At 39.5% G+C, this 26,949-nt stretch overlaps 2 protein-coding genes across 4 annotated transcripts in view; one reads left to right on the top strand and one right to left on the bottom strand.

Moving 5' to 3' along the window:
* Positions 1 to 3,627: 3,627 nt before the first annotated feature.
* On the bottom strand, positions 3,628 to 4,710 carry Smp_017830.1 (hypothetical protein; the record flags this gene model as incomplete). Of its 3 annotated transcripts, none has more annotated exons than XM_018789402.1 (4): positions 3,628 to 4,150; positions 4,185 to 4,279; positions 4,317 to 4,470; positions 4,507 to 4,710. In XM_018789402.1, 4 exons carry the CDS (start codon positions 4,670 to 4,672, stop codon positions 4,119 to 4,121), a joined length of 447 nt encoding a protein of 148 aa, XP_018654849.1. In that variant the 3' UTR covers positions 3,628 to 4,118. The 3 variants fall into 3 exon arrangements, with proteins under 3 accessions (XP_018654849.1, XP_018654850.1, XP_018654848.1); XM_018789401.1 differs by having other exon boundaries at positions 4,189 to 4,279; positions 4,507 to 4,672; XM_018789403.1 differs by having other exon boundaries at positions 4,189 to 4,470; positions 4,507 to 4,672.
* Positions 4,711 to 16,004: 11,294 nt separating this feature from the next.
* The window catches only part of Smp_017810 (putative nipped-b-like protein (delangin) (scc2 homolog)), a 38,368-nt gene continuing 27,423 nt past the window's right edge, over positions 16,005 to 26,949 (top strand). The window contains exons 1-5 of the mRNA XM_018789400.1: positions 16,005 to 16,068; positions 20,684 to 20,927; positions 20,964 to 21,199; positions 24,726 to 26,186; positions 26,383 to 26,600. Of these exons, the coding sequence (XP_018654847.1) occupies positions 20,695 to 20,927; positions 20,964 to 21,199; positions 24,726 to 26,186; positions 26,383 to 26,600 (2,148 nt within the window). The 5' untranslated portion in view covers positions 16,005 to 16,068; positions 20,684 to 20,694. The remainder of the gene's footprint in view (positions 16,069 to 20,683; positions 20,928 to 20,963; positions 21,200 to 24,725; positions 26,187 to 26,382; positions 26,601 to 26,949) is intronic.

Genomic DNA, 26,949 nt, shown 5'->3' with positions numbered 1-26,949 from the left:
ACTAATAAATTCATCCGGTTTTCTAATGAAAACTATTTTTCCACTCAACATGTATACAATTAGTTATATTTTTCCACAATTACTCGTTTTATTACATATTCCTTTTTTTTAAACAAATTGTCACAATAATAAACGAGTGACTTCTCGATAGCTATTTATAAATTATGAACAAAAATAAAAAAGTCCAATTTTTTGTTAGCTTATCAGTAGTTTTGCACTTTATTATCATTAGCAAACCAAGATAGCATAGATAACCAGATTGAAACTAATCCAAGTTTAAATAGTACGACGGAACAACACGATTATTCGTGTTTTTCGTAATACAACTGTTCATTTCGCTGAGAGTAATGCTAAACTTTGTAATCCCGACCCTAAAATGTTGTTTCTGATCATTTATCTTTATCGACGACTTTGAAAAACAGTATAGCCATATAGCAGTTCAGAGTTAAATGAAACTCAGAATTATTGTGAGACAAAAGCTTCTAATCAGCCAACTTATCTGATTTCTCGTGTTGTACTATATATGGTTTGTCCTAACGATTTACACACTTCTCATTCTCTAACGATATTCTTAATAAATTTGAGAATATTTCAGAAGAATCGACTCTGGATGTCACGTCTAACATTATTTATCCTCATAATGCATTTGTTTCTTGTGGTAGACTTGTTCAATGCAAAGCACGAGCACCAAATGAGCTCGGTTTGGATTACAATTCGGATGGCTTCTTATCAACTGTTATTTGTCCTTATCATGAAGTCACTTCTAATGAATATTGTAGTCAGTGTGAGAAATACGTTTTAAGTGAAGCCACACTATTCATAATTTGCGGATATGAAAATCCGACACTATTTCGTGGGGTAGGATAGTACTGGAAAATCTATGGTTGAATTCTAGATATCAGGGGTTTCGGCACACAACCGACATGGTTGCGTAGATTTCCAGGACCCAAGTGAGTCCGTTTCAATTCCAGTTGTTAATTTTAATACTAATCAGTATATTCTAGATCATACGGAGTCTACATCCAATACACTATCGGACAGACACGACGAACCTAAGGAGAAGAGGTACAATTGACTGCAGAAATTTGGATTCTCATTTAACTTTGTACTTGATTCCGAATTCCAAACACAATACATCCGTTCGTGCTTATCTAATACTTCTTGGTTAAATTGCGTTATTTCTGAGGTTCCTAGTTTGTACTATGATTTAAATACTCCTAATCATTATACATTTTCTTATTCAGCGCAATACTCACGAAACCCCCTATGCAAACTTGGAACAAAACCTTTTCATTATGTATTTGTAGGATGGTTCGCTGTTGCTTGAGACAAGTTATTCAAAACCATATACTATCCATTAAATGGTTTATTTACATCAGCTAGGTAATTAGTAGCTACGTATATTCCTTCAGGCACTATCTGGACGCTAAAAGACTAAACCGTCCGAATACTGACCCAACAAATGGTTGTTTACATCTAATTGTATTAATCTTTACATTTCATTGTCTTTCGGCATAGATCAGTGGATTGGTGTGCGAGACAAGTATGTAGACCTTGCGTTTATACAGCAATCTCTGAACCAACTAAGCGATTTGACGGCACTTGATTTTGCTTCCGAATTTTAATAACGTATTGAGTAAATGGGCAGTTTGATTACGACCACATGACCAACTTGCCACACATACTTAAACAATTTTAAAAGTGAAGTTCAGCAGAGATTGTTACAATGTGTAGGGAGGACTAAGCCCAAAACAACCTCAAGTGAGACACCGTTAGAATTCAAGAAGTACTGAACAGCTGCTTCGCCCTAGCATAGGACTACTCAAGTGCCGCCTACGATCCCCTCTCCTGTGACTTAATTTCAATTTTTATGGTCTAGTTCATTCAGAATTAACTACATCTGTTGGAGATGCGTCATGTCTTACATTTCTGAATGTAATGAAATTCAAGCTAATTATTATGTACTTCGCACTATATTCCTAATTATCTTCACTAACGACTTGTATTTATACCATAGTTTTCTTACGCGAGCAAACATTTTTATGTACTGAAAAATCCAAATATATTGATTTGGACACCTGTATGTAACTAAGTTTCTTTACCTGGTGTTAATCATTAGATATCTTCGAGTCATATCACGTAGCCGAAAAAAAATGTGTACCAATAGATGCAAATTTAATGACTTAGTGTTCAAGGCCCCTCCAAGAGACTTGTAAGTCCTGGATTTGATGCCTGGATGGATTATAGGTCTCTATTGTTAAGGACGAAACCAGGACAAAACAACTAATCAATCCTTTATGGTCTATAATGGTAGTACAACCTAAGTCAATCTATGACGAATACCACTCAAAAATCAAACAAATTCCCAAGAACCTCCTTTACAAAACATAAAATATATAGAAATAATGGTTAGCATATAATCCGGATGTTTTCTTTTTTAAGTAGATGTCAATTTTCCCTCAATAAGGCATGGACTTCCTTAGATTTATCTGTAGAAACTTAAATGTATGTGAATGAATTGCAATGTTTTGTTTTACACGTAAAAACATTGTCTTAATAACAACCAGGTGAACAGCGTCACCACCATAAACTGGCACTAATGTAATTAAACTTGAACACAAGTTAGGAAGTAAAGCACTGATTCAATGGGAGAAAACTTAAACAGCTTAGGTAGTACTATGTCCATACAATTTACACCTCACAATAATGACTATAATCATACAGAAAACCAATTTAAACATAAATGTAGGATTATCTGGTATATTTAATGATTAAAAGCAATGTTGAGGCTTTGCAGCCTGACACAAATCTGTGTTTGGATCCGAGCTTATTTTAACGAGGGACAAGGGAGTTACATAACTTCCTCAACCGGGGAGATTTACAAACAGAAAACTTAGGAATGAAGAATGGGGTATTTAGTTATGTGATGAAAAGAGGATACAAAGACCAACAATTTTACCTGCAAGAATGATCTATATAAACAAGATTATTAAATGCTTTGCTTATGTCTACTTCGAGTTCAAACTAGAATGAGAAAACCATGAAGAATCTCTTGTCTTCATGAATGCATTGACGCTAGTCAGTTATGATGGACAGAACCTGGTACAAATCCCAGTAGGTCCACGTCCCATAACCAAGTCAGAAAGGCAAAATGAAAATGAATAGCCAAAGACCCGAAATAATGGCATTGTCACTGATAGTGTAGGGAGCTAAATACTGAAGAATAGTTTTAAAAAGGATGATAATGATAGACAGAAAGTATGAGGAAACTTGGAGAGTAAATACACCTATGCAATCAAAAGTAATTCTAAGTCATGCTACATATCATCTTTGAGGATTCTTGAGGACTTAAATAAGATAGTCTGAACTTACTAACACGGTCCAGTTTAGCAACAAATATTTTCATGATCTGATGTTATATGCTATATGTAACTAGACTACATAAATCACGGTGTCAGGAAACACCGTATCAGTGGGTACAACTCCAACTTCGTCAATTAATGTCCGTTAAGTTATAAAAAAAAACTGCATTTTTACAGCATGTTATGAATAGCGGAAGAATCTTCATTGAGTTCAGTTTCCATGGTAAAACCTAAGTGTTGTCAGATAAGGACCCCCCATTCTTTTAGAAGGCCGACAAGACTACTGGAAACTCAGTCGGCTAGCCAGTTAACCCATTAGTAGGTTTCCGACATTTCCATCGAACTGTAGCCAAGATTATATTGTCGAGGTTGTTGGAAAGCAGATTACAACAATAATGGGCTGAAATTTTTTTTGGTTTATCCAAAAACTCAGAAACTTTACAATGAATTATCTTTTATAAGCCGAATGCGAAAACCCTGTATACATATGTATCTACCAGACTACTTTGAGAGCTGGATTCATATATTGTTAAACAAACAGTACGTGGAGCAACCAACCCAAATTTTGAGGGCAATAGTTAAAATCAGACAAAATTCTACTAGTCACAGATTAGAGATGTAGATCTACACTAACAACAAACTGTCATTTATAAATGTGATTGGAAATGAACACGGAAAGTCAATTGTCATCAGAAGTTGCAGTCTTTAAACGCGCTGTATGGTAGAGTGGCCATCGGCTCCATTTTCTTTACCTTTCTAACTTTTTCCATCATCATAGCTCTTTTTTTCTGTAAAGAGGAATTACCATAACTAAAAACCAACTTACAGCTTTATCATGATTCTGACATTCAAGCAAATCTTCCCAGTATATTTTGCAATGTTTGTCTGTATTTTGAATGCCAACTCTTGCAACACAGCTTTAAGATCTGAGAAAAGTATTTGAGATATAATTACCGGAAGAAGTCACGCTCCATAATTTGGCAAAATCTTGAATTAAAAACATTTTGCATCGTGAACCATGATGTGGTCATCTGTAAGGCAGGAACATCTATGAAGGGGCGATGGAGAAAGTTCCCTCCAGATATGTAAGTTAAAGGGAATCCACGTCCTAGAACATTTTCACAAAATAAAAATTAGTACTAACCACCCTCGTAAGGTTTCTCAGTTGCAAATATTTTTCTCGTGAAATTATAAAATGGCTGGAACATGTTTGGTGAAAAAGGTATATCTCTGTTTCTCTTTGCTCTAGCTTCATTATTCAGGCGATCAAGTCTTTCCTGATCTGTTATGACAAACGCCCCCTCCGCCATCAACAAGGAAAGACGGAGACGCTTCAGGGGTATTGTCCACTAATAGAGGTCGCTGAGCACTTGAAGGTCAAACCGTAGTGAAATGATTGATGCGTCACCTCGATAACTCATAAATTTTTGCAGACGCGGTCATATGTCTGTACATATTTGTAACGGTATTAAAAATCATTACATACAACGTTACTAATGCGAGTTTGTTTTTCTTATTGCGGAGCAACAAAGAGTAAATGCACTGTAATAAGAGGAACAATCCCTACGCTATCCGAACCTGCAGAACAACGAGTAAAACTATTTTGTAATAACTTTCCCTTTTTGTACTCGAACCGCGTCTTTCGATTTCAAAAATATATGTGTCGTGCCAGTACACCGTGTTCTCATTTCAGAGGCACTTATCGGTCCTGATTGTTGTGTTGTTGTTTAAGGTCGCTCCTACTCCCAAATGAATATCAAAACATAACGTGCTACATCTGAACGTAAACGCAGTTCGTCAGAATCGGTCGCTTGTTTTCAGGATGTAGATGATGATAGTGATCATCATTTTTCCGAAGAATATACAACTTCTAACTCACCACCACAACCTAGATAAAGAAGACGGCGTCGGTCATCTGCATATACGAATAAGACATATGTGCCTTATTTCGAATGATATTACCCTTCAGGTCGATATATTGCCACTGTTAATCTGGACTTTGGGTCCGTGCAGTAAATGGTGAGCTATAAGTCACCTTTATTAAACCTATGCACAACCATTCTTGCACAGAAAGATATGCAAGCAAGAAAAGGGATGTCGACAGGTCGACTATCGACGGTGTAAGTAAAAGCACGAATGATGACATCCTGAAACTCATCACCATCTTAACGTCGACGGTGTTTGACTCCCTAAGTAAACTTGGGTCTTTGAGTCCTTGAATGAAACAGTGGTTCCCAAAAACCCTGTAGGTGGTTGGACCCACGTTAACAGGGGTAAAAAGGGCCAAGCGTCACCGCCTGAGCTGAACATCCCAAGTATTGTGCGGAAGTCCATTAGCGACTTGGACGCACTGGAAAACCTGAGAAATCAATAACGGTTCGTGACGACTCTGTCATAATTATGAACCTTAATGACAACCCTGACCTTCCTCTCAGTTTGCAGGACAAAAACGATAGGATGCTCTGGGGAGAATTGGACAAGAAGCTTGAACTCCCTAGAATAGAGCCTTTGATGGTCACACGGCTCTCTCGAGGGAAGGACTCTAACCATCAAAACCACCCGAGGCTACTTCGTGTAACACTTAAGAATGCTTCCGATGTAGAGGACGTCCTGCTAGCGAGTCACTTACTGAAATCCGATGAGAACGTAAGAACACTGTCTGACATACTGTATTTTGAGTGAAATCTCATCCGGAACATCCCTAAAGAATCTCGCGAGGCGTTTTTCCGCGGAAGAAATATCAATGTGCAAGGTGTACCGGAAAATATGAACCCAGCTCAAGCAAACTCTGATATTCGGGGATGGAAATTCATTAAGCATTCCTTGAAACTCAGAAACACACTGACCCAACAGGTGACGTGACTAGCCAAGAAAGATGGAAACTCTAGACCCGACTAATTAAGATAACCTTCCCCTCCTCCTATATTGGCGGCTGCAGCTTTGGAAGAATTTCGTGCCAATAGACGTCGGTTGCCAACTGGCATCCATATGCATCCGGATAGGCCACACGACAACAGGATCGAGCACAAACGCAAGCTGGAGCTGACAATTCCGCATGTGGACAGTCTTGATCATAAAAAAACGTGTAAAGGACAGGGACTACCAACTCGGCAAACATCGTATAAGTAGGCTACCTGTCCGCTCACGTAAGGCTCATATAGATACACAGGAAGAAACTCACGCGTTCCAAATTGAAAGCATTAACTGCTTATACATGAACGCCGCGAGTTTGCCAAACAAAATGGATGAGCTACGTGAACTTAGCAACGTTAATGATACTCAACTGATAGGAATATCCGAAACTTGGATATCGTCTCAGTTCACGGACCAGGAGTTATCGATACCTGGAATGTCTTTGTTTCGCAACGACAGGAAAATTGGCATGGAGGGGGGGCGGAGTAGCATTATACATACGATCATGTCTGGAGGCGTACCAACTTCACAACCAAGAGTTTCTCAATCTCGATGAATCAGTATGGTGCTCAGTAAGATTGTCTACCACCTCAAGGTGTCTAGTCGGGGTCATCTACAAGAAGCCCACTGCTGACATCGAGTACGACAATCGTTCGCTTGAAGGATTAACTCGCTCAACGCGTCTCGGATTCTCTCATATCCTGATTCTAGGGGACTTCAATCTTCCTAGAATCAACTTCGCGGAACATACCTACATTGGAGGTGACAACTCTACTGATACTCGGTTCTTCAACTTTATTGATGATCTGGGGTTATTTTAAAATGTGAAGTCAGCAACTCGTTGGAGAAACAGTCAGACGCCGTTGCGCTTAGACTGGGTATTCACAAATGAAGAATTCCTAGTCGACGACCTCTCAATTCTGGCTTCCCTGGGGAAAAGTGATCACGCCGTCCTATCCTTCAGTTTTGTCAGCAAAACTGAGCTAAGATATCCCACTAACAACAGGTGCTGAAATTCAAACGGTTAAATGTGTTAGCTTTACATGACTATCTACAACAGGTGGATTGGGATGTTCACCCTCAACTTGAAGTGGATGCTCATTGGGATTTCTTACTGCATACTCTCTTATGTGCTACTAAGTATTCGGTTCCTCAAATGGCCAAAAAATGCAATAATCAACCTCCAATCATCAAGAACCGCACTCTTAGTTTGCTAAGCCGCAAAAGGCACTGTCGGACCGAATATGAACGAACTGATAACAACGGCGCGTTCAGGCAATACAAACAAATAAGGAACATATGCACAGAGGCAAGAAGAGAAGACAGGCTTCGGTACCAGACCAAGCTTATGGATAAATTTGTCTCCAATCTGGAAAGCTTATTCCATTACGCATCTTCTCTTCGACAAGGCGAAACTGGGGTTTCCCAACTGCTAGGCCCTAATGGTCCGACCAATAACAACGGTGATGCCGCTGTTCTTCGGGCTGAAGAATACTCTCGGACATTTCAACCGACCCACATCAACTGCACTGATGAAAGCTTCACCTGCACTTATACAGAACTTTCCTAAGTGAACCTGAGCGCTGACCTGGTGCTCCGTGGTGGACAGATGGACAACCATCCTTGATGTCAAGGGGAAGGTTGATGTCATTTACCTTGATTTCTCAAAAGCTTTTGGCAGGGTCAACCATATATGTCTTATCAATAAGCTTAAACGATCGGGTATCAAACCCCCTTTGATTGACTAGCCCACTTCATATCTAGAAAACCGACGTTTTAAGGTCAGGCTCAACTTCACTCACTCTCAGGCCGTGGAATGTCCTAGTGGGGTCCCCCAGGGCTCAATAACAGGACCTCTTCTTTTGATTTATATAAACGATCTTCCACAACAAGTGTCGTCTGACTTATTGCTTTTTGCTAGGAGTGTTGATACCCTAAGACTTGAAGTCGTACGCTAACTGTGACAAAAACGCTTTTCGAGCAAACCTTGCGCTGATAACATCGAAGAGCATTTTTGGCCAGTTTGACGGTAGAACTTTCCACATAATCTTCAACAGTTTTATTGGTCCCCATTTAGAGTATGGAAACATAGTATTTCCTCCCTCTCTTCAAAAGGATAGGAACACTCTGGAGCGTATCTAACGGTGAGTCACGAAATCAGTTTGTGGACTCAAATTCAAACCTTATGAAGAGCGCCTCCAATCACTTAACCTTTACCCTTTGGAGTATAGGCGTCTTAGAAATGACCTTCTTATGGTCTATAGTATCCCTAACACTTCTGGTCATCCCCTTAAACATTTACTTAGGCTTAGTCACAACACTAACCTAAGAGGTAACACCCAGAGACTGGAAACCCAACATAGCAGAACAGACTGTAGACACAATTTCTACTCCATAAGAGTTGTCAAATACTGGAATTCGCTGCCGACTGATCTGGTCCAAGCAACTTCCCGGGAGTCCTTTAAGATGCAACTTGTCCTATACTTAAGGTCTAAGGATAGCATACTATTATGATTTACAATTTCTTTTTTTCTCTATTATCGTTACTATACCTAGGTTCTTGCCTGGAGGTACTGGTGGTCCACTTCTAATAGACACGGAAGCTTCTTCTATTCCGTCCACAACCATTTGAACCATTTCTGTAGATCCTTCAAGACGGCAGCTGACTTCAATTTGTGGCTGTAAATAAATCCCCAAAATAAATAGCTCTGTGAGTCTTCGACATTGGATGCTGACCACTTTAATTTTATTAGACTCATCTAGCTGAAGGCTCTCGGTCATGCATCCGCACCCAGATAACGAGTGGGAACGCCGTGCTGAAAATCCCCTGCAATCGCTAGCCAGATTAGATCAGTCGATCCACGATACCTACGAAATATATCTTCGAACCTCAACGCTTCTGTCTTTTGATTTCACTTAATGGGTACGATTCATACTAGGTGTTACTGATAAAGTGTTGTCAAACTATATTACCTGTGACATACTCATTGGTGAGCCCGACGTGATCCGGTACACCAACCCTGTTCCTTTTTGAAATTTTACAAATCATCGCTTTATTTTAACTCAAGTATATTGTGATATTTTTTCGAGTTTTCGCACTTCTTTTCCTCGTTCATTCTCTCACTTGATAATTCACCATGACGGATCAGACACTCAATGTACTTAAGTTAAAGGCTATGTCCCCACCTTCGTTTCAACTAATGCCCTTTTGGTCAGGTAACAAGGAAGCCAGGTTCTGCTACGCAGAAGCCGACTTCTACGAGCACGGCATGAACGACACAGGTGCAAAATTCCTCGCAGTAGTGAAGGCACTGCCGTGCAAATTCGATACTGATGATGTTTCGGAACCCTCTGAAACACTTGAACGATCTATCGGAGATCTAACCGACCGGCAAAAGTTAGATCAACTACTTGATAATATCGACCTGCAACGTGGTTCTGCGACAGACTTGTCACTAAGAATGAGAGAGGTTATCGGTCAAAGAACTTTCAGTGATAGCCTATTCAGGCAACTTTTCTTATCCAAACTACTTCAACAGGTGCAAGCTGTTCTGGTCTCGTTTCAAAACAACGCCGTGGACGAGCTGGCTGCATCTGTCGACCACATACTAGAAATCACGAAATCTCCTACTGCCGAGTATTTAGTCAAAGAAAAACCTTAAACGACCCAGAATGACATTACGGGATTATGTTATACACTTACATGTTCTCTTAGATTTCGTAATGACCGTAAACAGTCACACACCCCACTAAGAAGCACTTCACGTAGGCGATCTGTCCCTAGACCACAATAAACGAATAACTCCGACTGGCGCTGGTATGATAACCTGTATGGGAAGTCTTCCAGAAACTTGAGAAAACCCTGTAACTATCCGGGCTCAAGATTGACCGACACGTTAAACGATTCGGGGAACTTCCTCGCTGGCACACGTTGACGGCAACCGTAGCGTTCCTCCTGCGAATTCTAACCATCGGCTTCACAAATCTGTTTTAAACTTATAGGCGGCAAACGGACAGCCAGTCACCAAGTATGCTAAAGGTACTTTTACCTTAACGTATTTACTACTAACGCCTGTTACCCCTCACGGAGGAGCATAGGCCGCTCACCAGCATTCTCCATCCAACTCTTTCCCGGGCAATCCTTTTCAGTTCTTTCCAGTTGTTGTTCATCCTTTTTATATCTGCTTCTATTTCCCGGGGTAATGTGTTCTTTGGCCTTCCACTTTTCCGTTTCCCCTCGACATTCCAAATTAGGGCTTGCCTTGTAATACACATTGGTAATTTCCTTAATGTATGTCCTATCCACTTCCAACGTCTTTTCTTAATTTCCTCTTCAGATGGAAGCTGGTTTGTTTTCTCCCATAAAACGCTGTTGCTGATAGTATCCGGTCACTGAATGTTGAGTATTTTGCGTAGACAACTGTTTATAAATACTTGTACCTCCTTGACGATGAATGTAGTAGTTCTCCACGTTTCAGCTCCGTACAGTAGGACTGGCTATCTTGACGTTCGTATTGAAGATTCTCACTTTGAAGTTAGTCGAGAGTTGTTTTGAGTTCCATATGTTCTTTAATTGTAGAGATGCTGTCCTTGCTTTGCCAATCCTCGCCTTTACATCTGCATCCGATCCTCCTTGTTTATCAACGATGCTTCCCAGGTACGTGAATGTTTCCGCCTCTTCCAGAGTTTCGCCATCAAGTGTGTTTACCTCAACGTGGGTTTACGCAAAGCCATTCACTGGATCTTCGTTGTTGCAGATGTTTCTATGCCAATCATTGATATAGACCTGCTACAACACCACAATCTACTCATCGACACGCTCATACGGAGGCTAGTAGACGGAAACACTAATTTATCTGTTTGCGTAACTTCTTTTTTCGGGTTGCAGATTATCTCCAGTCACAATGAGGCACACAATAGACCCATTCTATCAACCATTACTTCATAAGTGCTCTGAGATATACCAACCACAACCGAAATCGCCCTGTGTAACCAGCAATGTTACACATCACATCACGACTACAGGACCACCTATATTCTGGAAAGCCTGCCGACTGGCTTCCGAAAAGCTGATGTTGGTCGAAAACGAATTCGAGCGCATGATAGAGTTAGAAGTCATCCAACCGTCAAACAGCCTATGGGCATCTCCTTTGTACATGGTCCTAGAAAGGACAGCAACGATTGGCGTCCAACTGGTGACTATCGACGTTTGAATGCAAAAGCCAATCTCGATCGTTACCCGTTGCTTCACATTCACGATCTGACAGCTACATTGAAAGGTACAACTGTCTTCTAGAAAATCAACTTGGTAAGAGCTTGTAACCAAATCCCTATGACTACTGACGATATTCCAAAACCCGCTATCATCACTCCCTTCGGACTCTACGAATTTTCGCGGATGCTTTTCAGCCCAAGAAATGCTGACCAGACTTTCCAAAGGTTCATAGATGACGTTTTTCGAAGTCTCAACTTCGTACATGCGTATTTTCATGACCCAGAAGCGACCGCGATTAAGCAATTGCGCACATTTAAAGGCCTTGTAAGTTTCTATAGACCGTTCATACTAAAATGCATATGCATAATGAAACCGCTACCCGACCAACTTTGTGGAAATGCGAAATCCATTAATCTGGACGACACCACACGGAAAGCATTCTCCACAGTTAAGGAGCTTATCGCAAAAGCATCCATGATGGCACATCAGGACACTCAAGAGCCCATTAGTATCGCAGTAGACGCATCTGACTCAGCAATCGGAGGAGTGTTGCAACGATGGGGTAACCACTCCTGGCAACCTTCAGGATTTTTCTCAAGACGGTTGTTAGACACTGAATCGAGGTACAGCACTTTCGGTAGAGAACCCCTAGTTATGTGTTGTGCTGTACGGCATTTCCAAAACTCTATCGAATGCCAAGAACTCACCCTTTTTACTGATCATAAACCCCTTACATTTTCTTTAAGCTCATCTTCAGACAAGTACTCACCTCAAGTAATATATCCGTTAAAATGTTAACCACTCGCAAGTATGTTCACGAGACAACGCAAACTCATATGTCACTAGCTTATGTAGGCAAGACTCGATCAGCTATCGATTAAAAAATCGTCCTCATGCTTGATTACTTTATACACTATTTTTTTCGTCAAAAATTATCCGGTGGAATGTTTGTCTTACTTGGTCACTGTCTGCCTAGTTTCCGATTGCTGGGTTCCATGGTTAATCAGAGAATACAAATGTCTCTGATGTAAGGTGAGTTTGGACTATAAATTCCCTGCAATCTTAGATTTCATTTAGATTATTCGTTCAGTCAATGCTTATTTATTTATTTAAACACATAAATATTGGTACAAGGAAGCACCAGATATATATGCGCCGCACAAATCTCATTCGATTTGTGTGAGGGTTGTAATACTGCTCAGGTGCCCAAACTGAAGTAGGTGGTTTTCTTAGGGGGCCACACCCCGAGCCTTTGACCTGAAGGTCTAGTCCACAAAGCAGTGGAGCATCGTGAGGAGATGCAATCCCATGGTAGCCGGTGACCAACAATAGGTTCATACGCCATTCGTTCCATCAGAATCCTGGAGCCCATGTGCACCATTGGTTTGGAATCAGGGTTTTCCAACTCCCCTAGGTGGACTCGCCTTGTCCACCAACCCGGTTAAAGCGCCGGACATTCGCTTTTCGTCCTCTCAATTTGGTAAACAACACCGGTCCCACGAGAAGGCAGTGAGTAAGACTTCCCTGGCAGAGGCTATATATTCGCTGGCCATGTGAGAGCATTTGGAGAGGGAGAGCTGACTCTCCCCACTCTCGGTCGTACCAGGGCATTTGGGGGCCTAAATTATTGTGAGTTTTTCCTCGTTCATGTTCTACTAGTTTAAAAGATGTTTAATCATCACTAGCATCCAAATATGGTGTTTTCCTACTTACTCATGATCTTACTCATAAATTTTACAATCCTAAACTCTTCGTTCATATTATTTAATCAGCTACTTTTCCTTATCACCTCTAAGAAAAGATTATCTGATATGTCAGATCAATCATGATAGTAATAATAATAGTAAATATACGGATTTTGAGATGAAAAGAAAGGAAACAAAATATACTAAATAAACAAACGAACAAAATTTTGAAGGCTCTACATTGCTTTTTATTCAATAAGACAGATATCGGACTTAGTTTTTATGAATCATTGGTGATCACACCGATAATTAATAGGTGACATAAAGCACTTTTGGAAAGTCATCATGGGGATTTTCGAACTGGGTTATAGTTTCACTGCAAAGGAGGTTTACTGTGAGCATATCCTGAACAGTTGAACAGCGAACAACGAAGAAATTCTGGTGTAAGTCCGCGTAGGCTCGCGGAATCCACAGAGTATTCTCTCTATTACTGAGGTTGTGGGATGATACGATGGAGTACGAAGGTGTGGATGCCGAAGAGTAAGGAATACCATTTATAGGCCAGTAAACAAAGACAAAGTTTGATTTAACGTGCCTTATCCAGAGATGCCTCAATTTGAGTTGTTGACATATTTGGTGGTAGTCTTGTTATCGGAATACCTCAAAACATCGTTAGTGAATCATCTTCGAATACCATCATTCTTCATCAAGTCATTATGCCTAAAACTGCTGTAAACTGGAATATCATATTCACGAATAGGCAAGATACGTTTTTTTACATGACGATGATCTCTATTCGATTTTATTGAAAGTTGTCCTTCTGAACACAGTTAGCTTCCTCACTTAGGGTACTTGGGAACCGATATGCTCGGAAAAGTCAAAACCATTGCAATACCACAAGCCCAAGGCATGAACAGTGTTGAGAGGTTTTAGTATGTGTTCGTGTATAGCCAGATTTAGGTTAGAGCTGCGGCCAATGTAAAAAAATCCACTCTTGTTGACATTCTGTGATTGATCCCACGACAAAGTCCATTCGTACAGCTTGTTTGTGTCTTCTCAGATTACCTCTGAAACATAGTTTTCCTTAGTGGAAGTGAATGAATAAACCTCTTTTAGGTCATCAGGAAAGAGGAAAGGTCTATCCTGCCGAAAATGCGAGTACACATTATTGACGAAGAGGAAAAAGAGCAATGGGCCAATCACATTTCAATACGTTGCCTCACTGGTTACATTGATAGACTTAGAGGAATAATATCCAAAGCCTCATTTCACGAATGATGCAGGAATCGCATCAGGTCCACCATCATCAGACTTTCTCAGGGTAGTCATGGCCCGCCTGATGTTGATGGCTGTGAAATCGACTGTGGATAGATGCCTAAATGTCAACATTAGAAGCGTATTGATGGAGTTTTCAGTTTTGTGTTGCGGAATAGCGAGCTCTTGCGGCTAAATTGTTTACAAATAGTTTCAAGATTTTCAACAGTGTTGCCATTAACTATGAAGAATCTGGTTATATCAAGGAAATTCGATCTCGCGTGAGATTTGAAAAGCCTGAGTATTGATAAGCCCTCGTTGTCACTGCTTAAGGCTTTATTCTCCATAGTCATAAGATACTTGCGTTCAGATGAATAAATCCCATCAATCAACTTAAGTATGTTCCGAAGCGCAAAAATGTCAAGGTAGTTGTGATAGAGATGCTCCAGTTTTCTGAGCTTTCTCTTAAATATTTCAAAATTGTTGTGGCCCCTATTAGCATTATAAATCACAAGGTCGATAACTGGTGAAGTGCAGTCAAGCTAAGGCGTCAGATTGAGGTATGCGTCAATGTTAATTGTGGTGAAATAAGATCCCCGTGGTAAGTATCGAATGAGAGTTTCAGTGCGCTTCCAGGCTTGTTGAACAAACTACCTTCTCTGGGACCATGTTTCAACTCTAGAGTTCAGTATTATAATGTTTTGAGAATGAACAATACCCAATACGGTTATAATCACTCGCAAAACATTCATGACTGAAGTGTACTGAGATAGAGTCGGTATTGGTTGTGAGTACCAAATTAAGTATTTTATTCTTCCTAGTTGGATTCGTCCACAGAGTTCTATTGTTTCAGCTAACCTGGTTCCAAAGTCGAATTCCATGCATATTCGACAGATTTAAGTATGCAGTTGGTGCAAATCGAATGAAAATATGTTTAAATTTACTGAATCTTGCTCTGGAGATGAAGCTATGTAACTTCTGACATCTGGAACAAGCTCGACGAACGCGCTTTCCCAAGGTCATAGTTAGAACCAGGCGCTCCACAAGTAAGTAACCTCTAAGCGATTCCATAAAAAGGGTGAGGAATGTTAAAACATGTGAGGGAAGGGATAATGGTCATCAACTTCATCTCCAGGGGCTGTTAGGAGGAAAAATGCCTCCGGAATACTCTTAGACTGAGTGATTAATACGATTTATTATGGTGAGGTTTAAGGAAGTCCGAACCACACAGGTCTGTATTAAACGTTTAAATAAGTGAACCATGCAAACTAATTCCCAGGCATAGCCATTAAAAGCCTTCATCCCTTAATGTTTATGATGGAATTAAGAGAACATCTCAGTTTTTATGAAAGATTTATACAGCTCTACATCATGTGACTAGGTATTTAATGAATACTTTTGCGAAATAAATCGTAGTGATTATGAAGAGCCACTAGATATAGGATTCTTTACAGTCTCGTTCATTTTACAATCAAGTTAATGAAAAGATATGACGTCCTAATTAATGAGTTTTATGTTTCAGGGTTGGTTCTTATCTGTTTGTTTAAGTGCTACAAACATAGTTAATATGTCTCCACAGTTGAAAAGGTCGTTTCGTACTGTATTTTCCTAACCAATACAGTCTATGGCTTTTAAAAAGGTAGGGTGAATAAATAGTTTTTGACTTTCCTGTTGTCGTAGCTCTCACATGCATACATATTGTGGATCATTAGTTGCACTAGAAGCTAGTCATGTCGAGTTCAACAAACTTGTCAAACTACTAAATATATTCATTTGTTGAGTAGTTGGTCATTAACTTAACTAACTTCTTTTATATTGATCATCAACCACCTGATTCCAGATCTTGAATTTCCTCAACTTCAAAGTGACTGAAGCAGATTACGGAGTCAAGATCTGCTCATGTTTGAGGTTTACCTAACATGCTTACCATATCGCTTGTCTTACGGCCTAGTTACTACTACCTTGCTAAAGTCCTGTGGTTTTAAATGCTAACCTTATGCCCCGGGGTCAACAAAGAAAAAGAAATGACTACTAGCACTCCAACCACTATTCACTATGTACTTAGTGTCAAGTATATCTTACTAACATTTCTGCTTCGCTTCTATTTCACTTAGTGTATTTTTACACTACTAGTGAAATTGTGGCAAGTCCAGGTATTTCCATGGTATGGCTATCATGTACACATTCCTCAGAAGTACTAGTTATCGTTTTTGCTCTCAAGGACTTAATTTGTTTAGTCATGTTTTACTGCTTAATTTCGGCACAAGTACAGTATTTTACGTCGATGCTCACATGTAAACACTTCCGTGTGAAGTTTACACAAGTTCAGTCTGGAATTGCAAGTCTTATTGAAGTGATTGGTGCACTTCGATGTTATCGTGGAGAAACTGTAAGACAGTCACTTTGTTAGATAGACTACAAGTAATGTCAATAAAAAACTAAGTGGCTCCTCATATTTTCTCGACATAATACAACCTTTTATTGTTGATGGCGGACTTAACACTAGCTATAGTTAATAAAAGATGCATTCTCTTGAGCTGGGTTTTTAATTAGAAGTAATTAGTCCAAAACTACTACAAATGTTTTCAAATCTGATGTCCACGTTTCCCACCAAAATAGCCTATCATAGTGAATGCAATCATCATTACGAACTTTAAAAACTTTGGTGGGACTGCGTGTGTACTGTCTTTTGTGTGCCACCACTGAGTAAGGGGCTTAGATCATATTCTATTTAGCCGGATAGTTTTAACAGCTTCAGCACTGTTGGGATTACAAGTGGGACTCGGTGTAAATATTGGTAATCCCTGACTGTTTGCATTAAAACAGATTAGAGGCCATGTCAGTCACTTCTTAGGCAGCAGCTAGAGTAGCCTAATCACGCCAATACTTGTTTCAGGAGCTTCCTTAAGGCTCATCGTTCCCCAGCCCTGAATTTGGATGAAAAGACCTACAAGTAGTTAATTCGTAAAATAGCGTTGTGGAGTAAGGAGCATTGGTTTTGTTAGTCCATTTTGGTCTCCCACGACATTCTGGAAAGTCATAGTGGCTGTGCGACTTAGTAATAATAATCTAGTTCTGGTGCTAAGTGTGGAGTCACTTCAGGTAGGGGTTGGTGTTGCTGCCCAGGTGCCTAAACCGAAGTTGGAGGAGTAGGGTGTTTTGATCACAAAGTCAAATTCAGATGTAACTTTAGTCTATAAAAGTCAAGGGGAGAAGTGATTGTATTTTGAAGGACGTCCACAGAAAAGATAATTATAGGAATCAATAATGTCTTTGTAAATTATAACATCATGGAGTAAGATAGAATTTAACGAAAGCAACGACGTTATTCAAAGACTTGGTTAACTTTAGAACACAACTATGTTCTTTTCACTGTAAAGTACTTTGCGAGGAATACAGTAAGAACTGGTCAGTCAGTCGGCTACAACGTAGCACCAAGCACATATATGCATCGGTCCAAGTTGCCATACCTCGTTAGCACAACAAGATGAACACCGAATTCATAGTAGTTAATTTAGTGGTGGTAGGTAAGAACTGGAGTAGCATCGCGAGTGATTTCTATGCACGACCTTCTGGATCCCTTCCAAAACGTAGATCAATAGCGGCAAATATAATGGCTTCCCCATCACAAAATATTATCCTGGTCATAGTTGTTATCTTGTAGTAGTGATCGGGTTCGGATGTCGTAATAATCTAGTTGAGTTGTATTGGTCGTAAAACTTGTAGTGTCTGTCATGTCTGTCCGAAATATTGTGATGAACTAGCCACTTTAGGATTTGTTGGCATTCAATATCATGGTTCAAAACAATGGTCGTTGCAGGTGTTAGAACATAAACTGATGTAACGAAGCCACTGAGACTGGTATTTCGAAATAGCCACGCTTTGAATCATTATCTTCGATTTGCTAAGCATGCGGATTACCTAAACAGCCACAATCATGTGTTTGATCCTTTAAAGACTTAAACATTTCGGCTCAGGATAACCAGGTCTCACAGGCATGGACAGAAAACTCGCACCACATCAATGTACATCTTTTGGTTTATAACCCATATATTATCATTAAGCCCTCGATAGAGATCAACAGAAGAAAAAGCAAAGAATCTCGACTTATGATATTTAAGAAGTTGGAGACTCGTATACCAAGACAAAATGACAGTAATGTATGTAAACAGAAAAAGTAGATATACTTGGGTCATTATGACTGACCTCGAGCTGTATGATCGCTATTTATAACATACCAACCAACTCAACTAAGGTTCACTTGATACTATCTTCTGAACATTTGTTTGGTTAGTGGCTCTGCCAATTGGTGTATGCTTCAGTTTCTTGCTAGCATCCTCATGCCTCTTTTAGTAGTGTCACAATCGTAAGTAATAACTGCTTGTTGAGCAGGATACTCATCGTCTAATGAGTGTTTGACTACTTTGTCCTAGCCATATCGTTTAATTTGAGCTAAGCAAGGTAGTTCATATGTTTATCTACCACCAGCCTGTTAAGGTTAATATGCCTCCCGAAAAAAATCTAATCAACAGACCCAACCATTTTATTTCCTAAAACAGCGGTAACACGAACCAGCCTTAAAAAATTCTCATTCTGACATACGTGACAAGTTCACACAGCTCTAATGAAGTGTTTTAAAAAATAAACTGAGAGAGGTGTAATAGCCAACAATAATCTAAGGATTGTAAAACATTGAGGAAACACAAAATTAATGAAAATGGGAAAATTTTCCAGTAACATTAACTTAAAAGACTAAAACAAACCACATTATATAGCCACTATCGACTTCGGTTTCTGGTTCTATCTATTCTTTTAAATTACTGTCATACGGCGTAGGCGAGGTATTCGCCTGCCGGCTAAAAGACGAGTACTCTGCTCATTTATTCTGTTCAAACACATCAATATTGGTACAAGGAAGCACCAGATATGTATGCGCCGCACAAATCTCATTCGATTTGTGTGAGGGTTGTAATACTGCTCAGGTGCCCAAACTGAAGCAGGTGGTTTTCTTAGGGGGTCACACTCGGAGCCTTTGACCTAAAGGTCTGATCCACAAAGCAGTGGGGCATCGTAAGGAGATGCAATCCCATGGTAGCCGGTGACCAACGATTGATTCATACGCCATTTGTTCCCTCAGGATACTGGAGCCCATGTGCACCATTGGTTTGGAATCAGGGTTTTCCAACTCCCCTAGGTGAACTTTCCGTGTCCACCAACCCAATTAAAGTGCCGGACATTCGCTTTTCGTCCCCTCAACTTCGTAAAGAACACCCCCGCTACGAAAAGGCAGTGAGTAGGACTTCTCTGGGAGTGGCTGTATACGCGTGGATATGTGTGAGCATTTGGGGAGGGAGAGCTGACTCTCCCCACTCTTGGTCGTACCAGGGCATTTGGGGGGCACAAGGTAAGTATGATAAATCGGTTGATACGGTAGTAAATCTTTATCGACTGAGATGATTAGGATATGCATTTCGTTTACCCACCCACCGACTACCTCGATGCACAATGACTAGTGAAGTAAGTTGGAAGCTAGGGGCGGCCAAACCAATGCATGGGATCAGTTCACAAAGAGGTTGCTTGTTGAATGGGGTCATGTCGATAGGTGGAGACTATCTAACTGGGGTTCGCAAGATTTTCATAAACAATGGTTAAAGATATTACGTGGCAGCTCAAAATCGTTTGCAAAGGTGCAGGTGCATTCACTTTTTGTCTTCCCTTAGACCTTAATTTTTTAAAATTATCTTATGAACTTGTTATTCCGATAATCTATATTTCCTTCCCTAATTTTATCTTCGATGCCTAATCCTTTCTACCATCACTAATACTGTTGCTACCTGAACTACTCTGGGAATTGCCCTGACAGTTTCATCTCGCTATGCCACTGGAGTGTAGGGTGTATGTGATTGACTGGCTGACCCTTGCAAACAGAATGGCGAAATAGCTCAGGAAATAAAACAGTGCCTTTACAAGGTTATTAGAGTTTAAATGTCCCCAACATGATACTATCCCTGTAATAGTGTGCATCGAGTTCTTAGTAATTTCCTAAGACCTTAATTCCTTGCTTTTTGGGTTTCGATTGAATTTTATGAGTGATTATAATCTCTGTTGTAGTTGACGTCATTCTATCACTATTACACTTTAGAATACCTTTTAGGAGGAATTATGTATATACTGATCTATTAAAAATTACTAATAACTATCATGTTCCAATTATTTCACTTATTTAATTTCCTGTTCTCTCGATTTTGTGTCAGGGTACAGTGGGATGAACGGCGATATTTCTCGCATCCCCATTCAGTCTCTGAGTGCCGTAGTTAGTCTAACAGATATAATTCCTGAACTCCCGTTACCTGCTCCACTACATGCTGGATCCAGTGTGGAAACTTTGTTGCATGATTCTAGAATATCAATAGATGCCTTTCAGTGTCTTCGTTTTGGTCATGACCGACTCGTGGGCTGTCTCAGTGAAGCCCTTGGGAGTGTATGTACTGATAACATGTAAGCGTTTTCTCAATATTTTGTATGTACTTTTAGAGATTTCAAGGAGGGGTTTGCTAGTGACATAATTGATCCCCATTTACTACCTGAGCCCCTTGTCAGCTCTTTGAAAAAGCTACCAAATTTTGAACAAAAACGAGGATTTTGTGGTCTTTCTTATGAATCTTTCAATCCAGTTAATAGTGTTTCTAGTGCGTATAAAGTACAACCTGGTTCATGGTGTTCATCTCTGGATCAACCACCATCTACTGAACATCATCATTATTCAAATTGTGAGTTTACGATAACTTTTAAGTCATTTTACTCATACGGCCTCGTTATGACTTCTTGTGTTATGTAATCTTTATTGTGGACAGTAAATGTTTGGTTAAAATCACTGAATTTTTAAAAACGAGGTATATGTCACTATATTTGACAGATTTTTGTTTTAATTTACTCTATCATTTTTTAATTAGTTTTAAGCCATAACTTTTTGATACAGGAAAAAAAGCATAAAGTGCGAGTGTGAAAATATGTGGAAAATGCTATAAATTTAAAGATCACAAGTTTTTGTTCTTTGTAGCCGGTCTTTGTGTAGTCTGAAAATCGATTCATAGGACTTAACGTCCATTGACTCTTCCAATTCCACAGGTCCTTCAATTACCCATTGGTAATACCTAACATAAATTTAAAAACCTCTATTTATGCTAAATATTTTTCAAATTCTGTCCCTAGTTTTATGGTCTACCATTTTTAGATTACGTCCGAGTGACTTTGTGATACTAAGTTTATTCATCTAACTTTATATAGTGCTAAATAGTTGTTAATAGGATGGAAACTTAGTGCCGTTTGTTGTATTAAAAGTATTTCTACATTTACTGAATAATCACGCTTAGGTTTCTGTGTTCGCTCTTAGCACTAATGTCCTCTTTTACTGATCATTTTGGGGTTATGCGATGTTCGCAATGGCGGTTGATATAGATCAGAATGAATGACTTAGGACACAGGTTAACACCGAGACTTAAACCCCTTTCAAACACAATAACTTGTATTATATGTATTTTTGTAGTTGGGTGGACTGATATATACTAGTCTTATACTACTCTATCATTATTACGGTGAAAAGTTATACACTAACCCCCACTTTTTTCAACCAGTTCCAGCGTTGGCAAATGATGTACGTTGTGGAAACTGCCGGGATGACATTTGTAAGATGTGATCGAGTCACTGGAATAAATGTTTCATGATGACGACACTAATTAAGTTATCGTCACTGCACCCGAACACACTTCGCTGAATTTCAGCATTACTAACATGATGTTACAACTGGATATCAGTAATTTTTCGGAGACAGCGATAATCAGACATAGAGAGTCGTTTAGCTTTGATGACTTGTAGCTCTTCAGGAGTTAGAGTTTCTTGAGGACCTCTCCATCGTTGGGTACATCATTCGTCACCTGCTAGCGAGAGCACGACAGTCTAATTGATGTCACTGGGACAACAGGCCAGCTAAACTGCTCCTCGGAAAACTCCCCATCGTCTAAAATGTCTTCGGGTTTTACTAACTGGCGTTCCATCAACATAAATTGTCTCCGACTATTTCTGTCAGTGACTCAGATGGGTTGAATAACTTCTAACAGCTGCCAGGTGTAGTAGCTGTTTCCAACTCGACAGCACACTGACCACCAGGTTTCTTGGTCTTTAAGTGTGTGCTTCTTACTATCAAACTTGCAATTTGCCGGGGTTGACCTAGGTGTCCCCAGTAGTCGTAAGGAACCTGCAGCAACCTAGCCCTCAAAAGCAGGACATTTTACAAATCCACAAGAAACGCAACCCGTCAAGCAAACGCATCTCATGCTCATCTGCACTTTTCAGCGGACTGACTACTAACTTTGAACGTATTTCTGTTTGATATTTAGTTGGAATGGAAGCTACAGTCGATTTACTTACATCAATCCTTTTAGGACTTCACGTTTTCTGGTTACCAATACTTAAGATAAGCTTGGTATGGACCAAATTATATCGGATAGATATTGACATGTACTCCAAAAGAAGGAGCAATCGTGTATACGGCCGCACCAACATGTATGATCGCGATGTGACCAGTCTGAGTCCGAGCTTCGGCTACAGATGGGAGACGTAAGGTATCACATCTACGATGACTGTACTGAAAGTTGATTCTGACTAGAAACAGATTGTTGTCTGCATAAAGCTACAGGGAAAATTCATCGTTATTTCATCTGCAACCAACGATGGTCGATTGGTCACCCAAGAAACTTCTTTATGTCTAGACACTTAAGTTGCGCGTTGAAATTTCCGGCTAGTACCGCAACATCTATCGAACATGCCTTCTTAAAATCATTTGGTTGATGGTAGAACTCATTCTTGATTTTATCTGGGCTGAAGTCTTTTAAAGCGTAATCAAAAACAACGAAAAGACTTCACCCACGCAAGTTTCTTCCTACCTTGGTGGAGCTTTCTAATCCAATAGCGTTGATACGATGTCTTAAAATTAGGCTTAGCAGTCAGGTCTTAGTTGATTGGAGGATAAGTGACCTACAAGCTTATTTCCTTTGTTCCCCTGTAATATTTATTATGTTTATTTTTTCGTATTATGGATATAGACATGTTATTTTATTACATGATAAACCACTCATTTGGCTAGTGGTCTTATGTTATGTGACTTAATTAAAATCTAACCGGCTGGTCCTGCCTCTCGTTTGGGGTTTTGTCCAACATCAACGTCAGCCAAAACCGAAGATGCTCCATGGTCCGCGGGTTAACGCGCGTGAAACAAGTATTTGTAATCGATAGATAAAGAGATGATTTGTAACACTTTAATGGGGCCTTGATTACGGGTTTTTGATTTACTGTGGGCGTTGGTATCAAGAATTTTCAAGGATATAACCAAACCTATCTGTTGTTTAATCTTTATCAGTGTGCGAACGTTAAAGAAAGCCAGTTTAAACGGGATAAGTAATCCCATTAAAGCTGTACAAGGGTCGTATTCGATGAAAGCATTCAAAATTTTAATCAGTAAGCGACTTGAGATCGTCTAGACTGACCAGAACTACCACCATAGCCGTGCTACTGGGTGAATTAAAAATTAAAAGAGCACACAAAATGAGAACGAAAATAAATGATACAGTGTGGAGAGAAAATGGGTGTAACAAGATTGTGAATATCGTTTGTTTAAATAACAAAGCAAATCAGAATTTCCAACAATAATTATCATATTTGTGCGTATGTGGGCTGGATTACTGTCCAGGTGACCAGACTAAAAATACGGTTTTCCTGTAGGGTACTCTCCAAACCTTTGACCGAATATATCTTCAGTATATATTCGAAACATTTATTTTCAAAGTATAATGCAATGGTATCTGTTAAAATTTACCTTTTGATTTTAGGGTTCAGTTTTTTCGAATCCTCAGATATTATACGCTTCTGAAAACCTGTTTTTATGATTCGGGAATATATAATCTAGTTTGATATATTAACGTGCCTTTTCATAAAAGTAGCCAACAAAATCCTCATGATTTATGCTCGTTTTCTGTGTTTCAGTTCAAAGCTTTAGATTTCTCTGGTAGCGACCGAGCTTTATCGGATCTTGAGGGTGTATAGATAAGATCACTTCTGTTGACTGTATCCATACAAAATATGACGGTGACTTCGTGACAGTTCTAGTTTAATTAACTTATATACGTGGTTTTCTACAAAGTTTTTCAGTTAATACACTACTGGCTAAAATATGTTGCTTAATCATATGGATGTATGCAATATCCTATCCTACGAGCTATAATAAAATATTTTTGTTTTCAGCATTGGAAGAACCAATCGAATCTCCCAGTAAGAAAAAGAAAAAGCGGAAAAAGAAAAAACACAAGTACTGTGATGATGGTGATACAAGTGGAACAGGAGGCGAATCAAATGCCACCACTCCAGCAGCCTATGGTGGTACAACTCCAAATAAACTTGAGGATAATTCATTGTCTCCCACTTCAACATATGGTATTGTAAAAGTCAACGCAGATACTAAAAAACTTTCATTAAAAATTTTCAAACGACCCGCGAACGATGGCTCTCAGCCTGTTTTTATGGTTGAGCAACTAGGTGGTGTTGAGCCGGTTAAAAAAGAGAAAAAAAAGAAGCGGAATAGAGAAAAGGATCGTGAGCATCGATCTCATCACGAAGTTCGATCAAAGTTGGATTCTCACTCTTCCCCAGTGGAAATTCACGTTCAACAAAATGAGTTATCTATTGATCTACCAATACAAACACGTAATACTCCTTCAAATAGCCCCTTAAGTACGGTAACACCTAATGAAAACTGTAAAGGCTCCGAACTTATCCCTTCGACTTTTACTGAGAGTTGTCAGTTATCCATGAAAGATCCTTCCCAGCTTGACCTATCGCTCATAGCAAGCGAAGGTTTATTTGAAAACTTGAATTCAATGAATAATTTGTATCAACAACCACAGTCTGTATCTACATCCAGTCTTCCCAGTACTCCAGCTTCAATGTCTGGTAACGGAATGGTAGTGACCTCAAGTAATTGTGCTCCTACATGTACGTATAGTTTTGATACTAACCAAACAAATGTATTCACAACTAAATCAAATATGTTCTATGAGTTATTGCGTGGTAATGATCCTAATATGACCCTGAAGCATGTGGCAGACGGTTTACCTAGTGATTTTGTAGCATCTAATTCATCTGCTTGTACAGTCGTCCCTAATACCTTGGGCTCTGTATGCAACATGATGGACTTTGCCTCTAATTTCCTTCAAAATGAAATGCTTTCGTCCAATTCTTGTATTAATTTTCCACTTGGAACTGCTTCTCTAGCTACTTGTGATAGCTCCACTGTCCAAAGGACTGGCTTTCCTGTACAACCATCTAGTACCACTACTTCTTTTTTGGTTGCTTCTCATTTGATCGATTCTAGTCATTCGTCTGTTGTTACTGCTGCAGACTCCACGTTTGATGTTTTGGGCGGTATACTCAATTCTTCTGGTTATGCATCTGTCACAGACGTTAGTCCTGCTGCATTTGCTGCTAATTTCGACATGTCTGGCTTGCCTCCAGATTCCAGTACTCACCATGTCCCTATGGGGCTCGCTAGTTATTTATCTGCTCCTAATCAAATTACTAACACTCAAATTCTCAATGACTATCGTACCCAGAATCAACCTGCTCGTACTGACTCGAATTTGTTATCAACAATTACAAGTACTCCTCAACCGTGGTGGAAACGAAAGAGCAATTCTGTGTTAAGAAGACGTAAGTTATCTTTCAGGTTTTATATGTCCATATTACAGTTTTTTGACAAAGTAAAATTGGAAATAATTTCACTACTTGTCCTTTGATTCAATGTCACTAAGTACGTGACTTCCATTTCTGTCATTGTTTTTAAACAAACTATGCATTACTCGTTTTGTAAGTATTTTATTTGACCAGTTTATTTCCTTTGAAATAGGCAAACGCCGGAAAAACGAACTTGAAGATTTGCAGTCTTGGACAGTCAATTATCCGGTTAGTGGGCCCGGTTTATCAAAATCCGCCTCTGAACGCACCAAAGGTCCTGATGAACGGACCTGGGATGATGCAATCGGTTCTTATAGCCAGGTTCTTGGTGAACGTGTTAAAAGACGAAAACGAATGGTTAGACAGGGTGGGAATTTCGATTCAGACTTTGTCTTTGAGCATGATAAAGACTATCCAAAGTAAGTTTGGTAAAAGTCTGTCATACTTTAAAAGTAAGCTTTCAGTTATGTTGTTCCATCAATAGTTGTATTTTTGTTTCATTTAACACTCAAATAAGAGATTCACAGTAAATAGTATTCATCAAATCATATTTACAGGATCTTCTAAAGTGAAATTTAGTAGTCAGTATCACGAAGTGTGGTTGCGTCTCAAGAATCTGAATATTGCGTTATCATAAATAAATTAATATATTTGTAATATCCCAATGAGTAGAAGAATTAGATTTTCTGACGTTTCGTGACTCAGTGTAAGCCACTTCTTCAGAGAATAACTATTCTCT

The sequence above is a fragment of the Schistosoma mansoni genome, chromosome W, assembly GCF_000237925.1.
Source record: "Schistosoma mansoni strain Puerto Rico chromosome W, complete genome".
NCBI lineage: Eukaryota > Metazoa > Platyhelminthes > Trematoda > Strigeidida > Schistosomatidae > Schistosoma > Schistosoma mansoni.
This window is presented reverse-complemented; position numbering and strand designations above follow the sequence as displayed.